Source organism: Metopolophium dirhodum, chromosome 9, assembly GCF_019925205.1.
Source record: "Metopolophium dirhodum isolate CAU chromosome 9, ASM1992520v1, whole genome shotgun sequence".
NCBI classification, from domain to species: domain Eukaryota; kingdom Metazoa; phylum Arthropoda; class Insecta; order Hemiptera; family Aphididae; genus Metopolophium; species Metopolophium dirhodum.
In genome coordinates this window covers 14,981,387-15,005,885 of record NC_083568.1, presented here as the reverse complement: position 1 = coordinate 15,005,885, position 24,499 = coordinate 14,981,387, and the positions used below count along the sequence as shown (strand labels likewise).

Here is a 24,499-nt window from a genome sequence, read left to right as displayed (position 1 = left end):
ACTGTTATCAACTTCTTATGTATCTACCTAATGAAAATAATACAATTTACACTTTTATGTTTCACATGAATTATTATTATTATCTAAAGCAGACTTCGTATACTGACCGTGTACACTGTACAGTTTAAGAACACGTTGAGTGTCCAATATTTCAATAAACCGTCACGAAGAGGACAATAACAAGACCAAATTGGCTATAATATTGTACACATATAGGTACTACTGTTTTCGTGAAATACAAATCGTAACGATAATCGAACCCAAAATGACACAATATTGTTATTGTTAAAAATCATAATAAGTATTATTATCATCTACCTAATGTCATTCAGAAGTATAAGTAAGAGTAGTTTAAATTGTTTGAATAATAGTAATAATTTTTGTTCATTTATGCACTGCCGTAGTACTTTTTCAATAAATAAAATATAGTTTAAAATAATTTGATTTAAGAACAAACGTGGTGTTATGAAAAAAATGTATACATTGTTTTACACGTTTAAAGATCTTATTTGAGGGAAGTATCATATTTTATTGAACATAAAGAACTTTTTCTATAGCAATGACAAAATCTCTCTACACTAATTTTGATTTAAATCGTTCAAAATAATGTTAATACAACAAAAACACAATTTTAATGTTTTCAGTTCGTTGATATATTATTATATATCGTTGATATACTATATTAAAATATAGGGACTTGTGCTTTGTCTATTCAAACGGGAATTTATTACAAACACTAATTATTATATTGGTATTTAATAATTATTATTCCATTAATATGCAGCAATAAATGTTATAGACAAAAATATGGTAACAATTTTTTATCCAGTTGTATAGGTACTAATAATATTATTATTCAAATGCGAAACAATTTTAATGTCAAATAATATTTTTAACGTGTCAACGTATTATTTTACCGGAATCATTATCAAGGATGCAGGCTCGATATGACTATAATAATATAATGTATTATTATTTATTATCTATTAAAACCGTCGGTTTTGCGTCACGATGGACCTACCACGCGACCAAGTAGATTGAAAGAGCGAGCGGATCTTTATGGAAACAACGAATGAAACGATTTATTAATATATTATGATTTATGGGATATTTGTACGAATTCGGTTCGTTTGATTTACGCAACTACTGCCGTGCTGCCTCTATATACGTGCGTGCAAAGATCGATTAATAAACGCTGCACGGGACTGATTGACCGGGATAATATGATGTATATCGCGACGCGGTTGAAGGTGTTCGATTTCGATTAATTATCGTCCACGAAACGAATTGCATTCGTTTAATAAAAATCACAAACGATTAAACCAGATATAGGAGGTGTCCAAATCGCCCTCGTTGTAACTCTCTCTCTGTAGTAGTCTCTACACGTATTTTTATATAATATATTATATTATTTGTAATAATAATAATAAAATCGCATTGTACTACACGAATGATAAATGAAGATACATATCCGTCAATGGGAGGGAAAGGGGGTGGAGAGAGAGAGAGTGAGAGAGAAAAGAGAATGGAGGGAGGAAAAAATGAAACAATAGGGTTTGCAGCTTGGTTTTTTGTTCGCACTGCTGTTTACGAAAAAAAAAAAATGTTACAAAAAGATAACGACTTTTCTATGGAATATAAATAATCATAACAATATAATACAATATAATATAATGACTAAATAGAAAAAAATTAAAATTAAATCGTAGCGTCGAATTTTTTTTCGGTCAAATCGCGCGCGCAGACGACGACGATAAATTTTTAATATTCGGGTTGGTGTTGGTTGTGCGAGCTCGGTGTAGGAAATGATGCTTTTTCGTATCCGTTTGTTGCAGTTTCCGTACGATAAAACGCGTCCCGCGTGTGATGTATCCGGAAGATCGTCGTCGTCTGATAATATGTCGTTTCTCGCCGCATAGTCTGACGTCGACTGAGTATGAACTAATAACCATAATAATAATAATAATAATAATAATAATAATATGAACATGACGTATTTCGACAGAATTCCAGTTCGGTTGTCGAGTAGAGTATAATAATAATTAATATAAAAATACAACAATAAAATAATAAAAATAATAATAATAAATGATATGTGACACAATAACCTATATTATTATCGGCCACAATTGTAACGGCAATTTTTGTGACGATATTATAAGTAGTATAATATATAAATATCGTTCGGTATTGGAGTGAATGTCCTTGGGAATTTCGACACCGATTTCCTTGTTGCACTACATATCTTACACATCCGCTGACCCGTCACAACACACCCTCGTTCGAGTTTTGACAAAAATTAACCTCGTCACGTAATCGACACAACCCCGCCCAAGACGGATTAGTCATAACTCTGTTTATGTTATGCCAATTTATAATATGTAGGTCGGTAGATGGAATTATTATTCGAATATCTCGCGGAAGAAATAAAGCTTAAATGCTTAACATTATTATTGCTATTCGATTCGGCAACAACTGTAATATCGCCTGCGTTGAAAAAAAAATCCGTTCTAAATGCGATAGTGACGAAACTATAAAGAAGATTTGATAAGGGATTTCGCGCCTACAGGGCTTATCTATATGCAATTAAACCGAACGCTAAACTTGTCTCTAAAAGTCGAAACTGCGTATTTATAATATGTTTACCTTAACGTCAGTGTTCAGTCTGTAGTTGTAAACGGGAAACAGTTATACCTATAACTATACGTGTTTATGTTTATTAATAATATTTGCATACCACCAGAGTGAATTTCATCGAAATAGAAACTAAAAAATTGGTATTTTCCGCGTCACACAATATGAATTATTTTTTACGTTCAAAGTTATATGTTTTTGACAATGCGCTTGTATATTTTTTTATGAAATAAGTGAGAATATTGTGTCCAAATCGTATAATATGCGATTGAACGTGAATTTAATACTTTTTGTATTATTTCAAATCGCGCAAAGCCACGTTTCTGCACTAAATAGTGTGGCGAAAGAGATAATCGAGAGGCGGCTACTTCCGAATTTTTCAAGGGGTGGTGGGTGGCCAATTGGTGAAAATTTAGTATTAACTATAGTGTTTTAATAATAACTACTACGAAGATGGGTAGTTACAATTTATATGACAGCAAATGCCTTTATTGGGTTATTGGTGCTGCAGGGTGGGTGCAATATTGGATTAGGCTCAGAAAAATAAAATTTCAAGTTCGTCATACCACTGTATGCCACTGTCTGCACTAGTGCAGAGTCAATAGGATTGCATACACATGTCTAACAAGTATGATGATCACCTAGTGTTATAACTTATAACCGATGGACTCAAAATAGTTAGTTTATTTTAGCTACCTACTTCACTAATTTTTTCATAGTACGAATTAAAGCGACCCATCATTATCTCAGTAAATAGTAAATACTCAGAATAATAACGATTAGATAAGTGAACACTAATATACACGGCAATAATTGTAAATTTTAATCTTACCATAATTATCTATTACGCGCTTGTATATACATTATGCATAGACAGAGCCTATTAAGAAATGATTACAGTCAAACGCAAACAGCACAGTTCGAACAAAAGTAAAAAAAAAAAATGAATAAAACATAATTTCATTTCTAAAGTTGGAATTACGTATAATATAATATTAAACGTTGTATATTAAAATTATAACGACTTTTATATATGTTTCAGTATACCCGGCTTATACGTTATTTTGGTTTTAATCGATTTTCAAACATGAATTCAAGCGAGTTTTATTTGAGACCCCGAGTTTAAACGTCTACCATCAATTAAATTAGTACACAGCAATATACCTTATAAAATTTAAGTAATTTAAGAGGTCCCCGCCAAAGATTAGGAGATTGCGTGGGATATACGTTTGAGCACGGCCAATCTGTATGTATACCTACACCATATATTATTTAAACTTTAATTGCTTCTAAAAACAAAAGGCGTAGGATGGAATTAAAATGTCTGAAGCTCAGCGAAATTGAATTAGAGCGATGAATTTGTAATGAACATATTTAAAAATTTATTATCAGGAAAACATTTTTTAGCTTTAGAAAACTAGCTTGTTTTTATAGTCGTATTTCTCAATAACAACTATCATCGTTTGTTGTGTACATTTTATATACGGAGTGTGAAAAAATTTTAAGCCAGCCGGGAAAATTAATGGTATAGGTAAATAAAGTCGATATGTATACTAAAAAATGAAAGATGTAATATTTTAATAATAGTAAATACGAAAATATCGAGTTGAGTGTTTTTTTTCTGACTCGAGTCGGTGCTATCTCACCTTCCATGCGATAGGTGATAAAATAAATGGTTTTTTGTGTTTTTTATCTATTTTAAAAATCAGTCAGCGAAAAAAAATTCAAATATTGGTAACATAGACTTTTTTACGGAATCGCTTTATTGCTAGAATAGAACTGCAACAACAACATTGATACGTTCGCAAATGTATGTATTCACACGATAAATATTACTGATTTTTGTTTGTATTACGAGTTTAATAGGATGTTAAAATTGTAACAGGATTTATAGTAAGTTCTTAAAAAAGTACATAACTTTAATTTGTGTAATGTGAAACGTTGTTGGAGACAGTGTATATAATAATGAAATATTGTGCGTGGGACTCGAGAAGTGTACAAATTGCATAAGAGTTCTAGTTTAACTTTCAAACCCAACAGTCCAGCAGTTAAAATAAGTTTGGCTCAAGTTAGAGATGGCGTTTGTGTCTAAGACACTGATGACAACATTTTCGCCCCCGACGTATTGTTACATGGCAGCTTGAGTTTCGTACTGTATAATTTACTTTATTTAGTGAGTTAAAATAATATTATGTCACTTGAAGTGCTGCCTCTTAAAGTTAAGAAATGTACAAGTAATATTTCACATTAAATTAAATATTTTAAAGTACCCATGATAATATTATAATGTGTGTGAATATAAAAGTGTTTTTTTTATTTTTGTATAATTTCCCGAATATATTTATGAGTGTGAGCGCTGTAAGAGCGTTTATTAATTTATAAATACTATATGTGTTTGATAATAATAATGCACGGCCCTAATTTATTTTTAATCATTATAAATTGCGTTTTCACTCGGTATAGTAAATTGTCAGTAGGTACCCATACTTGTGACTGTTAACTTATTGTTCACTGTTTTTTTTAATTTCGCCACCTACAACCTATAATTATGTATTTCTATGTCAGTATAATAAACCTTTGTTGTAAGCGCTTAAACGTTTCCACCGAATCTTGTATCTGTTTCATCTGAGACTCGAGGTCCATCAATTCCGCTCTTATAGTGTCGTATCCTGCTCGCACGTCCAAGCTGGCCAGTCTGTCGACAATCAGTTCGTTTTTTAACGCCAGCTGTGCTATGGCCTCCTAAAAAAAAAATTTTAAAAAAACTCGTGACAAACCCTTGACAAACCCGCAGTTCGATATTAATATCGACGACGGTCGACTTACCGTGACCCCGGGTTCCAAGATCATTCCCTCGGTGTCCGCCGGAGCTTGTGGCGGACAATAGCTTCGGGTCCGCTGCGACGGGTGCGGTGTGGTGGGCAGTGGTGTTAGGGATCGGGCGAACGCGACCAAATCCGAACCAGGTGTCAGCTGTCGACATTGGGATCCCAGAGCGTTGTATCTCTTCGACTGATCACTGGACTGTGAACCAGGACAGATCGATATGAATTAAAAAATCATCACTGGGCGGTCAGGTGTTGGTTTAGGGTGGATTATATTATGACTATGGAAGGGTAGTATTACGTATATTATTCTTTGGTACCTTGTTGTATATGACGTCGGATCCTTGGAGAACCGCGTCCGACAGGGACATACACAAGTCCGAGTAAACGTCTTCTAATTCCTACATACGGGTAAAAATGGAATTAGAAATTGTGAGGCTACATTAAATTATTATATTATGGCCATACGCTGTCCATGGTATATAAAAATATAGGTATAATACAAAATAATATATGGTGGTATGGTCCGAACCGACCGTTACCTGTAAGAGTTGTGGTAGTACATATTGGTTATACTGGTCGACCATACCGTTGGTGGCATGCAGTTGAGTGACGTAGGCATTGTGGGCGTCGAGGTACGAAGATAGGGATGCTGAGCTGTTTGGAGATGACAGCTGGGCAAGGAAAGAACGTTTATAATCTTCTCTGCACTGTGGATCAACAACCATAATACGATATAGTGTTATACGTGTAGTAATTATATTTTTGTTTGGGGAGTTAAAAATGAAAGCTGTGTATTCTGGCACTCCCCGCTCCTCTCACCATAGACATTTTTGAATTAAACCAGGAGCATTTTTTCATACCATGTTTATAATGGATTTTGCCTAGCTTTGGAGCGTTTGTGCTGCAATCCTTTTAATGATTTTTTCAAGGTAGGGTGCAACTGAAATAACCACACCCCCACCTTGGAATTTTGGAACAAATTTTTAAAAATAAAATAAAAGTCTTATTCGTTTAAGTTGGGGCGTTTTTACATCACGCGAGTTTCCTTTGCGTTATGCTATAGGACATATAGGTGTTATCGATTTTACGATTTATAAACTTAAGAACCCACTCCCATATTTTGTATATTTAACATAATATGCAAAAGAAAATAATTGTGATATTTTGTCCGAAACAAATTACTTTCAATTACTTTCAATATATACGTAACTTTAAAAAATATACCAAACTATATCGAAGTTGACGTCATTAGTAAGTATTTCACAACAAATCAATAATTGTTATTTTTATGCGAATCAAAAGCAAACATACTAGAATAAAGAGGCACTTGGAGGTGCTTTAAATTATTAGTAAAATAATAAATTGTAATATTGATTTTAAATAAACATTTTTAATACTATAATAGTTCAAAAATTTACCTTTGATAGTTTATCTTCAGACTTTTGCAAGATCAATTCCAACGAGTCTCTTTGGCTGAATACTTTACGTGATTGTACTTTTCGATAGAACGACCTATCTAAAAGCGGCCTAGAAATTTGTCGACCGAGTACACTAGCTACGTCACTGATTGACTTCGAGTCCGTTTCCACCTCTTGCAGGAACATTTCCCACGTGTAGAATAATTGGCTAGGGAATGAGGGCCTGAGAATAATATAAAGAATGGTATTAAAACTAATACTAATTTTCCTTAAATTACGAAGGAATGTTTCTCCTTTTTTCCGACTGAAGAATAAAAATAGGGCGTTTCATATATCACGGGCGGACTGTAGTAGTTATTTTCGGGCGTGTAAAAATATTAAATTACTCGTTTTTCAAAAGTGAAACAAGAAACCGTTAACGCGTTTTCTGCGTTTTAACTATAGGATATTTCCAGCCAGTAACCCGACTTTTACATCTCCGCTCTTGACGAAAATAAAATCCTCTTCCCCGTCCGATACTCTCTCAAAGTCTATTTGCTTTTCGTTCCACGACCTTTGTAATAGGTGTAGGTGTATAATACTGTATATGTATAGGCGGCATACCTGTCTTTTCTGAGATCGGTGTTTTTCTTTCGGAAATTCGTGACTAGCAGTTGCAGCTCGGCTGCGTGTTGTTCGTACATTTGGGACAACTCTTGCGTGAAATCGGACACTGTAACAAAAAAAAAAAAAGTAGTAAGAATAAGAATTAAATACGCGGGTAATATTAAAATGTTTTTATTATTATTATTAAGACGATAACGATTTGATATATCGGCCAACGGTTCAAACAATCGTTTTCCATTGCCAGGACAAAAAACAACGGTAATTATAAATAATACTATAACATTATGCCAATATTTGAAATCAACAAAACATGATCGATTTAAATACAAAATATCAGACGTATACATTGTTACACATCCCTATTACCTTATAATTTATTTATAGTGAACGACGACGTTTTATATAATATACCTATATATTTATGTTATTATTATTATCATCATGGCATGGCGCAATACGTATTTCCTGCCGGAAGAAGTGGGGAGCCACAATACATGCGAGGACTGTTGGATAACAATACACGAGTTGGTGAAGGACGTTTCCGGACTGATCAAGGAGTTCGGACACGACGCGGATCTCGTGAAGCCGTTACTCCGGGAAGCCGGAAAAGACGTATCTTACTGGTTCGAAAAGAATGGACTAGGCGAAATTATCGTGAGCACGGCAACAAGTGAACAATAATTATGTAATAATATGTTGTCGAAAACAACAACAACATTTTAAAACAAATCATGTTCAAAACTAATAGGCTTAGACTCTCGTTAGTCTAATATTTATCTAAAAATCGATCTCAATATTATATTGGTAAACGTAGTTAGTCTCCCGGTTCTTTAATAGATGCCTACTCATCGCTAAAGCATAAAGTGACTTTCACAATTTATAGATTTATTAGGTAGGTACCATAGGTATATTAATCGACAATGATGTATATAATAACTGTTGTTTTTTTTATCAAATTTAAAATCAAAATCAGTATCTAATACCTAAGAGAGATAAAAATAATATAAATTATTGAATAATTGTTTTCTACAAAACCTACTTTTATAGTATATAATATACTATAAGTATTAAATTATATGATGCTCAACTTAATTCATCCACAATCATATTATTTAATTTTGATGCTGATTGCGGCAATTCGATTAATTAAGTAAATTTTCCTCTCAACCGTACCTATTTATAGGTGTATAATTATAAGTCAATATCCTTTGACCTTTTTATATTAATATAAGTTATAATAGCGAGTAATGTTTATTTACATTAATCGATGTCCGCATACATTTATATGCGACCGAGATATATTGTTTTTACACGATTTTAAAAATGGATTTAACAAATTCCCCGTTTAATAAAAAAAGAACAATTTATTATACTAATTAGTAATGTTATAATATTTTACTCTCAAAAAATCCACATAATCATTTTCACACGTACATTTGTGCCCATTTAAATTGTAGCTGAAAACGCATCTCCACCCCGAAACCGGCGCCCGCGTGTCTATGCTGCCGTTTAGGATACCCCACCAGCCAAAATTCGATCCGGACGTGAACTGGGAGCCAGACATTGTCGCGACCCCGTGGTGGGCGGACGACAAGTACAACGTTGGCGTGGAGACGGTCAGACCCATCAACGTCCGAGTGACTAATCCGCTCATTAAACGGAGTGCGACGATAAGGGTATGATACGATATTGGGCAGTAGACGGAGTCGATGCGATTTCCGATTATTTTTTATTTTTCAACTCCGCGTTCGAAATTATTACGAAAACGGTACAGACAGCAGCCGTGCGTAAATTTCAAATTGCATAATATAGCGATTAATATTATATAATATTCTAATTTTATATTGTTATTATATTATAATAATGTAATAATTGTACATACATAAACCGAATGAGCAAATTTATTTTTCATTTCTACAAAATTTAACTACAAATTGACACGTTGTACGCGGCTGGGCGATTTTCAAAAAATATAAAAGATAACAATACACCGTATGTTGGTCATAATAAATTATACCCGTCGCACTATACTACGTTTTAGATATGTTTGGAGGACACCGTTCGCCGGATAATGGAACGTTATTCGGTGTACAATTCAAAAATATGGACCTACAAAATGAAGTATTTAGGCAAAACATTGAAAACAAACTTGAATTTGTCACAAAATGGCGTCACTCTGAAATACGAAGACTCCATCGAAGACTTTGTGCCAACGTTGATGTTACACTATCAAGAGAGATTAGCCCCGTGGCAAGACGTGATGCGACGATTATTCTAAGCACAATGATGCCTTTATAAATATACGTCATCTATTGTGTAACTGTAATATAATAGCAATCATGAGCGCAGTAAATTGAATTCTGTAAATCCTGCTGCGCTACATCATTACGATACTAAAATAGAGTATAGTCTTTATTTTTATTTGAGTAATTTTTTTTAAACATTTAAAAAAGTTAAGGACTTTTACTTTATATTATATTCTTTAAATGAAAATGTCTCATAAAAATATGTTAAATCAATTGCAACAATATGAGAATACCTTAACGTATTATAAAATATAATTTTCGAGAAAAAAATCGATTGAATCGATAATACAGTTAATGGAAAATGTTATTTATTTAACTGAGAATATAGGTGTAACTGTTAGAATTATAAACAAAACACCCTCTATAATGTAGTGTATAAGTAATATATTTACACTGTAGCTCAGCAGACGCTGACTATACATTTTTATAATACTACAGCATATATGTCTTGTGTAGTGTAGCCGGGTATACATAGTTAGTCGTTGATTTATATTAATGCCTCGTAACACTATTGTACACCGTATCATTATACTTATTATTATATTATATATATCCGATCTTATTATTATTTACCTTTAACTTCTGTATATCTGTGTACTTCAACAGTAACTACCTCTATATAATACCATTGGTTATAACATTTATAATCAATTAATACTATACTATACTATAGTATTTATAATCAATGATAATACTTACGATGCTTCGTATACGATTAAAATTAAATTATATTATAGGAAATTATAACGGTTCATAGAGAATAATGTTTCGATAGGACAACTTAAAATTGCTGACAATATCAATGTTGCTCTGGTTTTCCTCTCAGACAGTTCCCACGGGATGGAAAACATATTATGTATTTATGTGATATCAGGCAGGTAAAGATAATATTTATCGTCATATCCATTGATAGACCATAGAGTAATATTACTCTATGTATCCTATATTATTCTTGTATCTGGGCGTGGAGCATAAAAACATATCGAACAGTGTTGCCAACTACGCTCAACACTCGAACCCCGGTGAGACGATGGCGGAGAGACATTACATAAGTATGTATATTAAATATATAATTTCCTTGAACATGTTTCGTTTTTGTCTGATTTGTAAAAAAATTCACCCGTGGATTCCCTAGCACTAATTATCGCGAGCACTTTAGTTACGAGCGTCTTCAGAGTGCAAGTATCAGTAGCGCAACAACCACGGTTGTGCACGAGCTGGTTATTAAATAGCAATTTTAATTTTGCATGCACGCAACGGAAACACACGCAAGTGACAAGTATATATTATTATATAGGTATATGTACTACGTATGTGCATATATGAAAAGTTTGCTTCGATAAGCATAATAATAATAATATAATGAGCTTGTGGGGGGATCCTAAATCTCGTTCAAAATAATACTGATGTTGCTAAAATCATTGAGCGATATATATAAAGATACAAAAAAAAAAAAACATCCTATAAACAACAGCAAAACGTTTTCAACGAGAATGGATGGAAAAGCTTTTAAATTTCAAAATTATTCAAAAAATGTGGTTTTTGTCACGTATTTAAAAAACTGCCCGGAAAGCATATTCAATAAAGTGGTTCGGAACGTTCGAGGTCGTTTAAAAAGAATATTAGTTGGTATATTATTATTTTGTACAGGAATGGCATCGTATTACTTAAATCACACAAATACACAATAATAACAATACTAATAATGACTTACATAATTTGACATAAATAAACAGCTGCTATAGAACGTACTAAAAACAAAGCTTTAGTTTTCATCAATACTGTAACGACTAAAAATAAATTATAATGAATAATGGAATCGGTATTATTTTGTATACGTTTGTTGTCGAAAGCGATACACACTAATTATTTTATACATCGACGTAAACATGATTAATTAATGATAATAATATTAGCATAATAGTATTGTACTGAAATAGGTACATAATATTTTAACCTACATTTCCTTTATGCAGCCGACAAAAGAAAATATTATGTAACGTTCCTTCAATGCAATGTTTTTCTTTTTAATTGGACGTCTCCGTTGAAGAGCCGTTGTTTTTTATTCATGCGACGGTCGGCTTTTTTGTCGGCTTGACAGCGGAGAACCACCGCCATATATAGCTGTTTCTCTCGGGTAACGATGGTATTCCTGCGACGATTGACGGGTGATAGATCTTGGGGAGCGGCGAACAGCTGCAGAGAGGGTCTCAGTGAACGAGAGAGTGGAGATCGGACGAGATGACGGGCGAGTAGAATATTATATTTTATCCCGATAAATATTATAAAAAGTACCTACATAAATTATATTATAATAAAAATCGTGGTCTACTGAAACTACGTCAACCTGGAGGAAAATATGTGCACGCTCGGACGATCAAAATACTCTAGGGTCGTATGCGTTTTAGCTGGTCCATCAGTGACCGGCTGACTCGCGTCTAGACGTGCTGAAGAGATAATATGGTAGGAGGCGTTTGGTGTGTGTGTGTGTGTGTGTGTGTGTGTATATATGAGGGTGGGAGGAGGGTGGATAGCAGTGAGATCAGACCGAGAGGAAATCGCGAATTTATTAAATCATCTCATGACCGTCAGAAAAATTGTTCAATCGGTCTCGAACACCCGGAACAAAACTTGCAGCATCTCATTCGCAGTTAGTACTCTTCCAAAACGATGATTGTAAAAACTTGTGGTGCCATATTTTTTAGTTATCATCTCCCGGGATTTATTTTTTTTACTGCCTATTCTTCAAAACTTTAAGTTACTACCCACGGAAAAAAAAGATATTCGATAATAATATGATTGAATATTTTGTTGTATCGTTATATTTCAATCGCAATTGACCGTACGCGATCATTTGTCAAGGGAGATTATAATTTACGTTTGAAAAAAGCGTATATATTATTCGCAACTGCGAAATGTTAATCACCAAATGACGATGGTCTTACAGCACGGTTTGTTTTATTTCAACTCGCAATAATTAGCTCTCTTTGTTTTTAAGTAAAAAATAACTCGAGAAACAAATATAATGTAACGTCGCTCTCTTATAAACAAATAAAATATAATATTTTATTATTTTACTCGTAAATACAACGGCGTATTGTTATTATACTAAAATCACATCGACTGTTTTGTTAGCTAAAAACACAGCAGTTACATTTAACGACCCATACCTCGTAATAAAACGAACGTTAAGACGTCTTTATCTACCTATAACGACATACGTTATTAAAAACTAAATTGCAGTAGGTAGTTGGACTTTTAAATAATCAAAAAACCAAAGAAAAAACATTTTTTTTTTTTTAATAGACAAAGCTTAGGTACTTAAGTTGTACACTGCAGTCAGCTAAAATGTTCGCGTTTTAAAAACACAGAACGAAAACATTGTCATCATTTCGCAACAACAAACGATAAACGTCAAAAACCAATAGTGTTTTATATCGTCGCGCTTGTGCAGGTTTGACAGACTCGCGACTTACGACTTTTGAATATACGTATAATTTATAGTTCGTAAGAGAAAATTGTTTTCAATATGTATATGTGTTCGATATTATGATGATGATGTATACGCGTTTAATAATCAAATAAGAATATCACAAAATATATCGTACGTGCGCAACGGCATAGATGATTTCATCAAGCACCGCCATTGTAGACGAAAAAATAGTGAAATTCTAGAGGAGGGGCTCACGTTATTTAAATAAAGATTAAATTTTGATAGGACACATTCATTTACATAATAACACCGATCACCTCCCCCCCCCCTTCCTCACACACACATCGAGTCGACACCGAGGTTGGGGAAATGCGTTTTCAAAAATCGTATAAGGCGATATTGGTATAGTATTATCGTCACCTATATACGTAATATTAAATACAAATAAAGTGTTATAAAGTCACTATATTTTCCTAACCTTTTGTACGCGTACTTTTATTGCTCGCATATACATATTTTACGTCGAAACTCGTCTATATATATATGAGGTACCTAAACATATATATTGTATAAAATATTAGCGACAAAACATCTCTGAACTTTGTTATACGATCTGCGCGCCGCAGTTATATCATATACGCTGCGACGTTGTCAATTTTCCAACCGAAACAACGCGATTAAGGGCCGGGGGATGATAATAAAAATAAACCGAGCGATGCCATCCGAAGATTCGGTCGATTTGCCCGGTCACACATGTGTAAAAACACTTTCGCTATATACAGACAATAATGTATTACGCGACTGGCATTCCGAAGAAAATTATGTACGCGAGTAAACCGCTGCCGCCCCACCGACCGCGACGCCCAAAAGGCTTCAGTCGTTCGATCAGCCTTTCGGAAACGTGAGTGTACACGCGAAATCGACCCCGGGCCCGCCACAAAGTCGTCCGGTTTATACCCGGTTAAGGGCCTGTTCGCAACGACTGTATTATAATTAGTATCGTTCGGGTTTAATGAATATACCTATATACCGCGGTATAATGGTCGCCGGATCAAAATCCAAGAGACTTGGGGTCGTTAAAATATATATAATATAAGTATGCTATGGATACGACGTTCTTCCTTTGGCAAATTTTTTTTATTATTATTTACGAATTTGTGATGGGACGAAATTCAAGACATTTCAGACGAACAACGCATTAAATTATCTTTAAAGTTATAATTTATCATTATAATTATTTATATTAGGTATTCAATTAACATTATAGCGAGGTGTAACTTCTGTACATTATTCAAAATGTTTTTTTCATTTGTCCTTCAGTTGAGCTCAGATTTTTTCCAAGAAAATAATAATATACAGTTGTTTAACGTATTTGTATTATGATTTTTAAATAATACAACGAATTTTATAATTTCTATTATAAGATATTAATAGTATTATCAATATTAAATTGTATTAGTCATATAACTTTTATTCAGCCACTATTATCTTTTATACAGACTTGTAGGTACCTATATATATACTATATTGTGAATATATGTTCAAATAGTTAATCAGTTCAGCCATTGTTTTATCGATTGTAAACACTCATACTTGACACTATGGGTGGTGTTTTCCGACGATAGTTTTACGTTGGGCTAGATAATAGTTTGACAAAGTATTATTATACTACATATATTTGTGTGTGCGTGTGTGTGCGAATCCATTTGGGCATTTGAAACAAATAATAGTAGATATATATATTTATATATAACTGATGAAAAGGAACAGTTTCAGACTATAATCAAGCTTAAATGGATTGAAAAGAAGTTTCAGAGGTATATTGATTGAGAAAATCGTTGGTTTCCGAAATTATATATTTTCATTTAAAAACCTTTTAGGAAACTTTTCGAAAGCGTTATGCGAGTGCGGAATATTCTGACAAGTGAATTGTTGTAACCATACAAATATCATTACCAAGAAAAATTGAAATATACTCCATGTCTGAAAACTCTAGACACACAAAGACGAATAGCTGCTTAGATTTTCAATCAGAAAGCGGTAAGTGTGCATTTAAGTACGATATATTATTTCCTACGCGCCAGCACACAATTATTTACGCTCAGCAACACTATCCGTTCAAATAATACTCATAATATGCATACGTGTATTTTCTAAGTCGGGAAAAATTATGTATGAAAAAATCTGGATTGTTTCGATGTTTGTATAAAACTATAGGTATACGCTATATGGAGAACGAAAACCAAATAAAATATAAACATAAGCCCCGCGTGTTTACACGGTTTCGTCATAAATTATCATATTAAACTGAATCTGAATATGATAATTTAAGCGCGATAAATAGCCCCACGCATAAAAAAAAAGATTTAACGTTCGTTTTATATTTAGGTTTGGATATCAAACATATTATTATTATATTCAAGTGTTTATAATATGCATTATTTTGTATTTGTTTTTATGCGAATTGAGTTGAAATAATTCCGTTTGACGTCGTGTTTCACTGCTGTATAGGTACCGACGGTATTTTATGTGTGATCATATTGCACTAACCTAACCTAACACCCGGAATTGGCGATTTCGTTACCCGATGAATTATTCATATAATACCTAGTAATAATAATAATAATGTCGTTTCCCGATTTTTAGATGGTATGAAATTGAGTCTGGAGACATTGAAAACTCAACTGCTGCAGAGGATTTATGATTTAAAATAATATATATTAATTTTGGTGAGCTAATGTTATAACGATTTATTCTAGGCATTGCGACTAAAAACTATAGATGATTATAAATAAACACTGTCGTAATATTATTCTGTGTGGCAGTGTTCTGTTTATGTCCAGTTTTGGTTTACTGTGCGTGGGTTTATGTTTGCACTATATATATGCTCGTGTAACCAAATACCACGTATACTGTATTCTATGATTAGTCATCAGAACGGTACGATGTTTTGTTTTGGTGTTTTTCTTTCTAAAGAAGCAAGGGGTAAATCACAACAATAATATTAGTATGTGTACATGAGTGAAATTCGTAGTAAAATTAGGCCAAATATATGAATATGTCCGTGTACAACTACTCGCAATACAGTACAATAGTATAACGTTTGTGTCAAAATAATTTATGGACACTATAGGGTTGAATCGAAAGATAGGTCTATTATTTAAATCTTTAATGGCTTTTATACTTGAATAAATTATAAATTAACATGAAATCTGGGTTGTAAGTCCACGTATAAATTATATTGTATAATGGGATTTAAAATGTTTTTTTTCACAATTTTTTGCTAGACAACATTTTTCTCTCGGTTTATCTCTATTAACACTTTATATGATAACACCCATTTTTATTATTGGGTGTGTATATAACTAAACTGCAAAAAAAAAAAGGTGGATAAGTGGATGTCACTCTGCTGTACAGTAGGTTACAAGTGGGTCACTGTAATGGATGGTGTTAAATTTGAATTCAATGATATAATATCATTGTATAAGAAAAACGATTCTGAGCGAAAACGGTCAGTCAGCCTATGATTTTTCCAAGTATATTTGATGATATTATTGTGAATAAAGTAATTTATATATAACCTATTTACGTGGAGCCTTGTTTTAAATTTTCAATCCTTAGCCATAAAAGTTAAAAATTTATAAAATGTATAAATTTTTAACCACAAAATAATTAATAAATTATAAATTTGATAAATGTTGTCAAAATTTGAACTTTAAATGCTTATAAAAAAAAATTGTGCCTATTTATTTTTTATTTTTTTCAACTGCTATTAGAACGATATATCAGGAGTCTTATATTAAATTTTCACGCCAAAAGTACCAACTAGATTCACTTTCCTATCAGAAAAGTTACTATTGAAGAAAATCCAAGCACTTTTACTGTCCTAAAAGGTGATGAAAGACACAAAAATAAAAAAAAAATAATAAAAAAAAAAACACACATCATTGTAAAATCAATACATTCATCGCTTCGCTCAGAATCTAAAATATAATAAAAATGAAAAATAAATTCTGGGTGATAATATAATTCAATTTTAGTTTTAAATTAATTAATTTAATTGTAAGTTTCACAAATATTTCCATTTTCTAGTGTTCGTTTTGTTATTAAAATGATTTGTTAACAAATTATTTGGGTAATATTATAAATAATAAAAAAATTAAAAGTACTTAATACACGCTTCTAAGATAACAATAAATATGTAGGTATTATAGTTGGAATTAAATTATTTTTCATAATATGATAATTTCTCGCAAATACAATATTTTCAAAATATATAATAAAAAACATCTTGAACACTACTATAACACGTGTAGGAAGCGAGAATGATCATATTTCATTTAAAATTGGTTTTATAAAATCTTGATTGATAAAATGAAATGAAATCCAAATATATATACATATATGGTGTATATTCATGTTTTTCTTTTAATAGAATTTAATCCATACAAATTGAACATTTACATTTGATATTTAGATATTATTATATTATATACTTTATAATAATGGTAACCATTATAATTAATAATTTATTATTATGGCTAAAAAATGATTTTCATAACATTTTTTTTTCAAAAAAATAAAAATAGGCAAATCATATTTGAATTATAAATTGTTTAAACTAATTGAAGTATTATAAATTAAATTGCACTAAAACTTTATGAATTGAAATTTGAATAATTATACACCGTTTAAAAAAATACTTTTAGTTTACTATATCAACAATAGTTTGATATTACTTTTTCATAAATATTTTATTCATACAAATGTTTATTCAATGTGTATAATTTTTTTTATTAAATTATAATAATATAAAAGACAAAATTTGGGTAGAAAGAACCTTTTTGCCTTTTAAAATTCACTACAAAGTTCCGGCCTTTCCCAAATGGGTTTATATATACACCAATTGAAAATGCTTGAAGTTGTTCCGGTCTTTTTTCAAAAGGTCTTATAATAAACTGAATTTAAAAAAAAAAACACTGTGAATAGTTTTTTTTATATTTAGATGGTTAATGACTATTGTAAAGTCTATTGAACACCATATAGCACACACATAATACATAATACGTTATATTTTTAAATATAGTATTATGGCGTTTATCATATAATTTTATATTTATATTCATATAGTTGTTATATCTATATTGTATGTTACAAATAGTTAAGAAATATGTTTATAGTAGTATTTTTGAATAAAATATAACTTAATATTACATTTAATTTTTTTTAAATAATTCACAATAACACAAGCATTTTGCTGTTTTTTATGTGCGTCATCATATATGTTAGTTTTATTAAAACGCAATAACCACGGCATTTACACATTAACCTCTCATGAATCACGAGCATCACACAAATATTACGAATTCGTAACTGAACTGAAAGCTATTTCCTCTCAGGTGAACCAAACGTATATTATGTACGTTAAACTCACACGAACCTCGACACCGTGTCTTAACGCGAATCTTATTGTTTCAAAACTACAGGAGTCGAAATGTCTTAAATGTTGACTCGGTATGCCGTGAATATAATATAGCGTTTAAGTTTATACTTTCAATATTTACGAAAAGTAATAAATAATAAAAATATAGAAGTCAGGATAAAATTAAAAAAATTAAAACAAAGAACCAGAATGAGATATTATACCTACGCATTCAGTTTCTACAAACTTAGTACACACATACTTACATGTGTAATATAAATAAGCACACTAAGTATAGACTAAGTAGATGCATACAAGCCCCACGTTGTTCTTGTTTAGATGATAATTTCAAATAGATGTGGTGGATATTGAAAAATTAAAAATTAAATGTTTGACGTGTCTTAAATCTTAATATATTTGTTCACGTTAAATATAAAATCATAGATTAAAAATGAATCTATGGAAAGAATAAAAATATATTAACATGATACGTTTACGCATAAATATGTATAAAGTTATGAATTTATGATATAAAAATGACTTGTGAGTAAGCACAGCAAGTTTGTAATCTGTATAGTAGGCAAATTTATGCCCCAGCCCTAAATGTTAGCCAAGTTTCACTTATGAGACAGGTATATAATATATTCAATTATAATTTATATTTTATAGTATACCTATAAGGCTATAAACATAGAGACTACCACACGTACTGAGAGTAATGCAATATTATTGGGGTTTTTCAATATTTTGTAGTAGGTAAATTTATTGTTGTTGTTACCAAACTATACCAAATATTTTAGACGTAACCATAATACGTGGTATATAGTTTGGTTTTTTTCTCAAAGAGTTCGCTGCGTAATAGTTGTGACGATGATGATATTGCATTTTACTTTTTTTAAACGACTGTTTACATTTTCAACAGTACCTACATCGTTGGACGTCAACTTTGGTTAATATATATTTATATGGACTTGTGTATAATATTTGCTTTAGTGTCCACGACCAAACTTTATGTTGGCGTACAGAGGAAAACGTAATCCGAGTTGGTTATTCGTTTACCTTGAGGCAAACTTTTGGTTGGAAACTTTTCAGAAAAAAAATATCAAGTATACAATATGTATATGCATTTCGTAGTGAGAGCTTTACGTGTCAGTTTTTTTTTTTAAAACGTAGATTGACTAGGATATTGATTATATCTATGTGCAGTAGCTCACTTTTTTGAAAACATGAAAAAAAAGTAAATACATATATTGTGTATACGGCGGGTGACGGATAAGTTTATTTTATTTTAAAAAAGCCTATTTTTCTTTTAAAGTTAATTTTTTTAATGAATAATTATATAATTATATATTGTAATAATATAATAATATATTGTCTCACTCATCTCAATATCACGACAAGGTGTAAAATTACTAAGTATTAGATATTAACATTTGGACCACCGATAATGATTTTTGATGAAATAATAAACATAACAAAAAATATAAATTAAATAAATTAGCAAATGTGAGTCGGTCGGCACTATTTTACATTATTACGCCTTATATGAAGGTACAATGCAAATAATAACATGTACAATGTTTATGTATGAATAATATTTCAACTCACATTAAACGGTTAAATATTGTGGTTTTGTTAATTATGAATAATTAAAGCGGAGATAATTAATTTTTACAACTCGTTGTAACGTATAAACAAGTCCTACTAAAAAAAAAAGCCAACGGCATTATGGTTACAGTGAAACGGAGGAGAAACGCAATCAAATATTATTGTTCTTAAAAAAAAAAAAAAAAAGTAATTTCCTTAGAAGTAACCAGCTACAGAATTATGAAAGGTAATACGCAACACGCTCGCTCGTTCAATAACAAGAGTATTTTTTTTTTTTATTAAGTATACTTTAAAAAAAAAATTAATCAGAATATTATGTGTGAAGTACGTTTTGATTATTTTGATTACTTTTGTAGCGTTGTCTATATTTTTTCGTAATACATTCATAACGCCCTTATGAAATGCAATTTGATAAAAAAAAATAATTGAAATTCGTATCCCTAATAGAAAAAAGAACAGAACAAGTTAAAAGTTATGAATATTTATATAGGTACCGTCATGAATCATGATGCAGGTACTAGTTCACAATGGTGGTTTATCAACTTCTTATTTCCATCGTCCGTGATTGTTTGTAATCGATTTCATTCGACCACATTATAATAAAGACAAATACACTATTTTTTTTTTTTTTATTCTGTTGAATGGATTGATAATAAACTATGCACTAACCTACCAACATGATAAAATATAAAATAAAACGATTATCAAGACCAGAGTTTTTCCAAAGTTCAGGTCATGGTTATCCATTATTTCACCGACTCGTGACTTGGTGACCGAAGCAAAAAAAAATGTTAATATAATTCTGTCACATATTATTTTTATAAGAACCCTATTTTTCTTATCCGATACAATATTTTTTTCTATCTAGTGTAATTGTACGACACATTCATCCATCGCGGTAGTATGAGCAACACAATATGTCTATTACTTCGATTTATTATTCACATTTATGTAATTGTTCAGCATAGCGGGAGAGTGAGCAAATACAAAGGACAAACATTTCACTACTTATGATAGACAATATGATCGGCAGCTAATAGAAGGCGACATGACACGTTGAACATTTTCATCGGCTATTCACCGATAAGATTACCTAATCTCAAAACTTGGAAAGTACCTGCATGATACACACAAAATATATAGACCAATGACTTAACTTATTCTCGTTATATTCAGTTATAATGTTTTATTGGTGTCATGAAAACAACTACATGGCCCATGTACATTGGACAATTCTGACTTGAAAATAATGTAAATAATACAATTTTCAAAAACACCGATAATTTATAAAATAATTTGAGTCAATAAGATTATAATATAATAAATAAATAAACGCTTAATATACACGTGTATTAGGCATACTCATAAAATATTTAATATTTTCAACGAGTGTTCAATTTGATTTTATTCGGATCAAGTAGGTACCAATTATTGATACGGTGTTGAAATCCCATTCACTGGACGAGAATGACATTGATAAATTAATCCATTAAAGTTAAATTTAACCCAAAAATAATCACACAAAATCCTTATTTAAAATTTGGTAATCAACAGTGCTGTCAGCGATGTACGTTAAACTCCGATATTTTTTTCCCGTGACCAAAGAATATAATTCATATATTATGTAAATTAAATAATAAAATATTATAAATTATATTAAAATTTAACTATATTTATCTTGGACAAATATAATAGTAACTCAAAGATCATGTGGTTAAATATTTTCACTAAAGTAAAATTATTTGAATAATTCACGCAATGATATGCTGATATTAACTTAAGCTGATTGGCCACTATAACATAAAATAATAATATTCTAGATAATTTAAAAATAGAAATGTCAACACTCTACAGTTGTTCAATATTTCTTAATTAATATAATACTGTAAAATAAAGTATATCGCAATCACTAACGTCTAACCTTAACAATGTAGTATGATTATTCATTTGGAACATTGGTGTTATTAATTTGTTTAGTTTGTGTTAATAGCAATATGTTAATTTTAATAATTTTAAAAGTGATTCAAGTATTTATTTTTAGATTATAGCAAGATTGATGAACTGAAATTATATCATAAATCTAAAATTTGAAATATAATGAAAACAGAAATTTATATAGGTAAGTAAGAACTAATTATAACATAACTACATAGTATATTATAGTATAACTTATGAAAAAGTATGCAATCAATAAAATTGTAAATACATTTATAATAACGACAATTAAAAAGTTATCAAAACATTTAAAATCTTAAACAATAACTACATTGTGAGACTTTCTATGAAAGTTTTCTGAATGATTTTGGAATTGCTAAGTTAAATAAATTGTGTCGTATGCATTATTTATCAGACAATTCTGTTTTGACGAGTTGTATAATTACATTTGAAAATTGTCCAAGGATTCAATCAAGATTGTTTGTTAATACTTAATAAAAGGTGACTGCTAAGTCTTTGTCAAAGAATAAAGTTTATCAAGAAATCGTATAAAATATTTATTTAAGAAATATGGTTAATGCACATTGATTCGTGATATAAATAAATAAATAATATGTCTAAAAATTAAGCATGGGTACTATTATGCTAATTTAAAGTTATAAACGTCATTCATTTAAATATGCATATCGTAATAATAATATATTGTTTGTGCATTTAAATGGAATATCAATAACAGTTGTATTATAATTTTGTTTTAATAGTGTCAATCATTTGTATTATATCTCATATTGGGAAATGTAGTTTATTATTCCAATTTCAATTGCCATCGACCGTTTAACTCTATAATAATTATTCCACTTATGAGCTTAATTCCTATTGGCAGTTATGTATGGAATAAATATGAAAAATATGATTGTAGGTATTTTGTTATTTTTATTCATTTTAAAAAGTAGTTATCCAATAAAACAAAATTCAAGGGACGACTAGTTACAAAAATATTTATTTTTCTGCTGTGTCAGATGTAAATCTTGGTATAAATTAGAAAGTTGAAACAGTGCCAATTTTTCATCTCGGGATCAATCCCCAACGATAACAATTATTGTTATTAAATTTCCGGTGCGGATAACCTTGGTATTTGATATTTTTACTACTGATTAAAATAATATGCAACTACCCATAAGTCAGCACCTCAAAACATTTGCAAGACAATACGTTTATTCATATTATTTATAATTTCATTTAGTTAGTTGCCACAGATTAAATGTACATAAAATAAAGTTATTTGGACATCATGTTACGTCAACGTTTTATAGACTTAAGAAGGGATTTGTATAATAAACAAGAGTTTAAAGTTTTGCGTTTGTCTTTTAGATTGAAACTCGCGATACATTTTCCGTTTAGAAATTGGTATAGGCCTAGGTATTTTAAGGTGACTATATCCCTATAGTCACAAGGATATATAAAATGTTTGTTGTTCGCGGCGACTGGTGGCATATTTCTATATTTTGACTAACTACCAACAAGGTGCGATTGCTACTAAGTATAGGCACTTGGTTAGAGTAAGATGGAGTATATTTCTGAGAACTGAGTATAGTTTTCTAAAAATATCTTCTAAATGTTACATTGTACTCAAATTTCAAACATCATGAATTGTAAAAAATTTTATTATTTCAATTTTTCAAAAATATTTTATATTAATACCTAATTACTTATGAAACGGTATTTAGGCCATTACAACGTACAATGTTTTTGTGTACATAAAAAACTCAGTAAATTAAAAATCAATAAAACAAATTTGGTTGAATTTAAGTTTTAGGACACATACCGTAATATAAGTTTATTATAATAAGGAATACCAAATCAAATAATATTAATAATAATAATATATATTTACAGGTAAGTTCAGAAAGTTATATCAAAATAAATAAATTAATAATTTAGAATAATATAATAATATGATTTATGTATGAACATGGAACATGCTAAATTAGTTATTGCATGTACAATTCGAATTTCAAATATTATGATTTATTAATATTAAAATGTAATTTAAATATAGTAACTGCATTAATATATTATTTCATACAGTTATTTTTTTTGTTTTGAAAACAGCCATTCTAATTACCTAATAATTATCGTCGAGATTTCGTTCTGTTTTAGTAGGTTTTAAGTATGTAAATTATGGCCCGTAAAGTTAAACACGGATTAAGAGTACCTAGTACAGTTTCATAATGCTTGATATTAAATTTACATTTATGATAAAAATAAAAAATTGTGAAACATCTATAAACGTAAATAGCCATAACGGG

At 30.6% G+C, this 24,499-nt stretch overlaps 2 protein-coding genes across 14 annotated transcripts in view; one reads left to right on the top strand and one right to left on the bottom strand.

Moving 5' to 3' along the window:
- LOC132951880 (uncharacterized) overlaps positions 1-24,499 on the bottom strand; it is a 278,489-nt gene that overhangs the window by 131,689 nt on the left and 122,301 nt on the right. For all 13 annotated transcript variants that reach the window (XM_061023904.1, XM_061023905.1, XM_061023907.1 and 10 more), the window contains 6 exons: positions 7,484-7,592; positions 6,881-7,103; positions 6,002-6,169; positions 5,780-5,860; positions 5,461-5,658; positions 5,210-5,376 (listed from right to left, as the gene is read on the bottom strand). In XM_061023904.1, coding sequence (XP_060879887.1) covers positions 5,210-5,376; positions 5,461-5,658; positions 5,780-5,860; positions 6,002-6,169; positions 6,881-7,103; positions 7,484-7,592 — 946 coding nt within the window. The remainder of the gene's footprint in view (positions 1-5,209; positions 5,377-5,460; positions 5,659-5,779; positions 5,861-6,001; positions 6,170-6,880; positions 7,104-7,483; positions 7,593-24,499) is intronic.
- LOC132951883 (cytochrome b5 domain-containing protein 1-like) lies at positions 8,986-9,764 on the top strand. Its single transcript, XM_061023919.1, has 2 exons — positions 8,986-9,162; positions 9,528-9,764. The coding sequence occupies exons 1-2, from the start codon at positions 8,986-8,988 to the stop codon at positions 9,762-9,764; spliced, it is 414 nt and encodes a 137-aa protein (XP_060879902.1).

What these genes read in the sequence shown, in the direction of transcription:
- LOC132951883 (XM_061023919.1), top strand. Translation starts at nt 8,986, where the DNA reads ATGCTGCCGTTTAGGATACCCCACCAGCCAAAATTCGATCCGGACGTG. An exon ending in AACGGAGTGCGACGATAAGG is followed by an intron (nt 9,163 to 9,527) that starts GTATGATACGAT and finishes ACTACGTTTTAG; the next exon opens with ATATGTTTGGAGGACACCGT.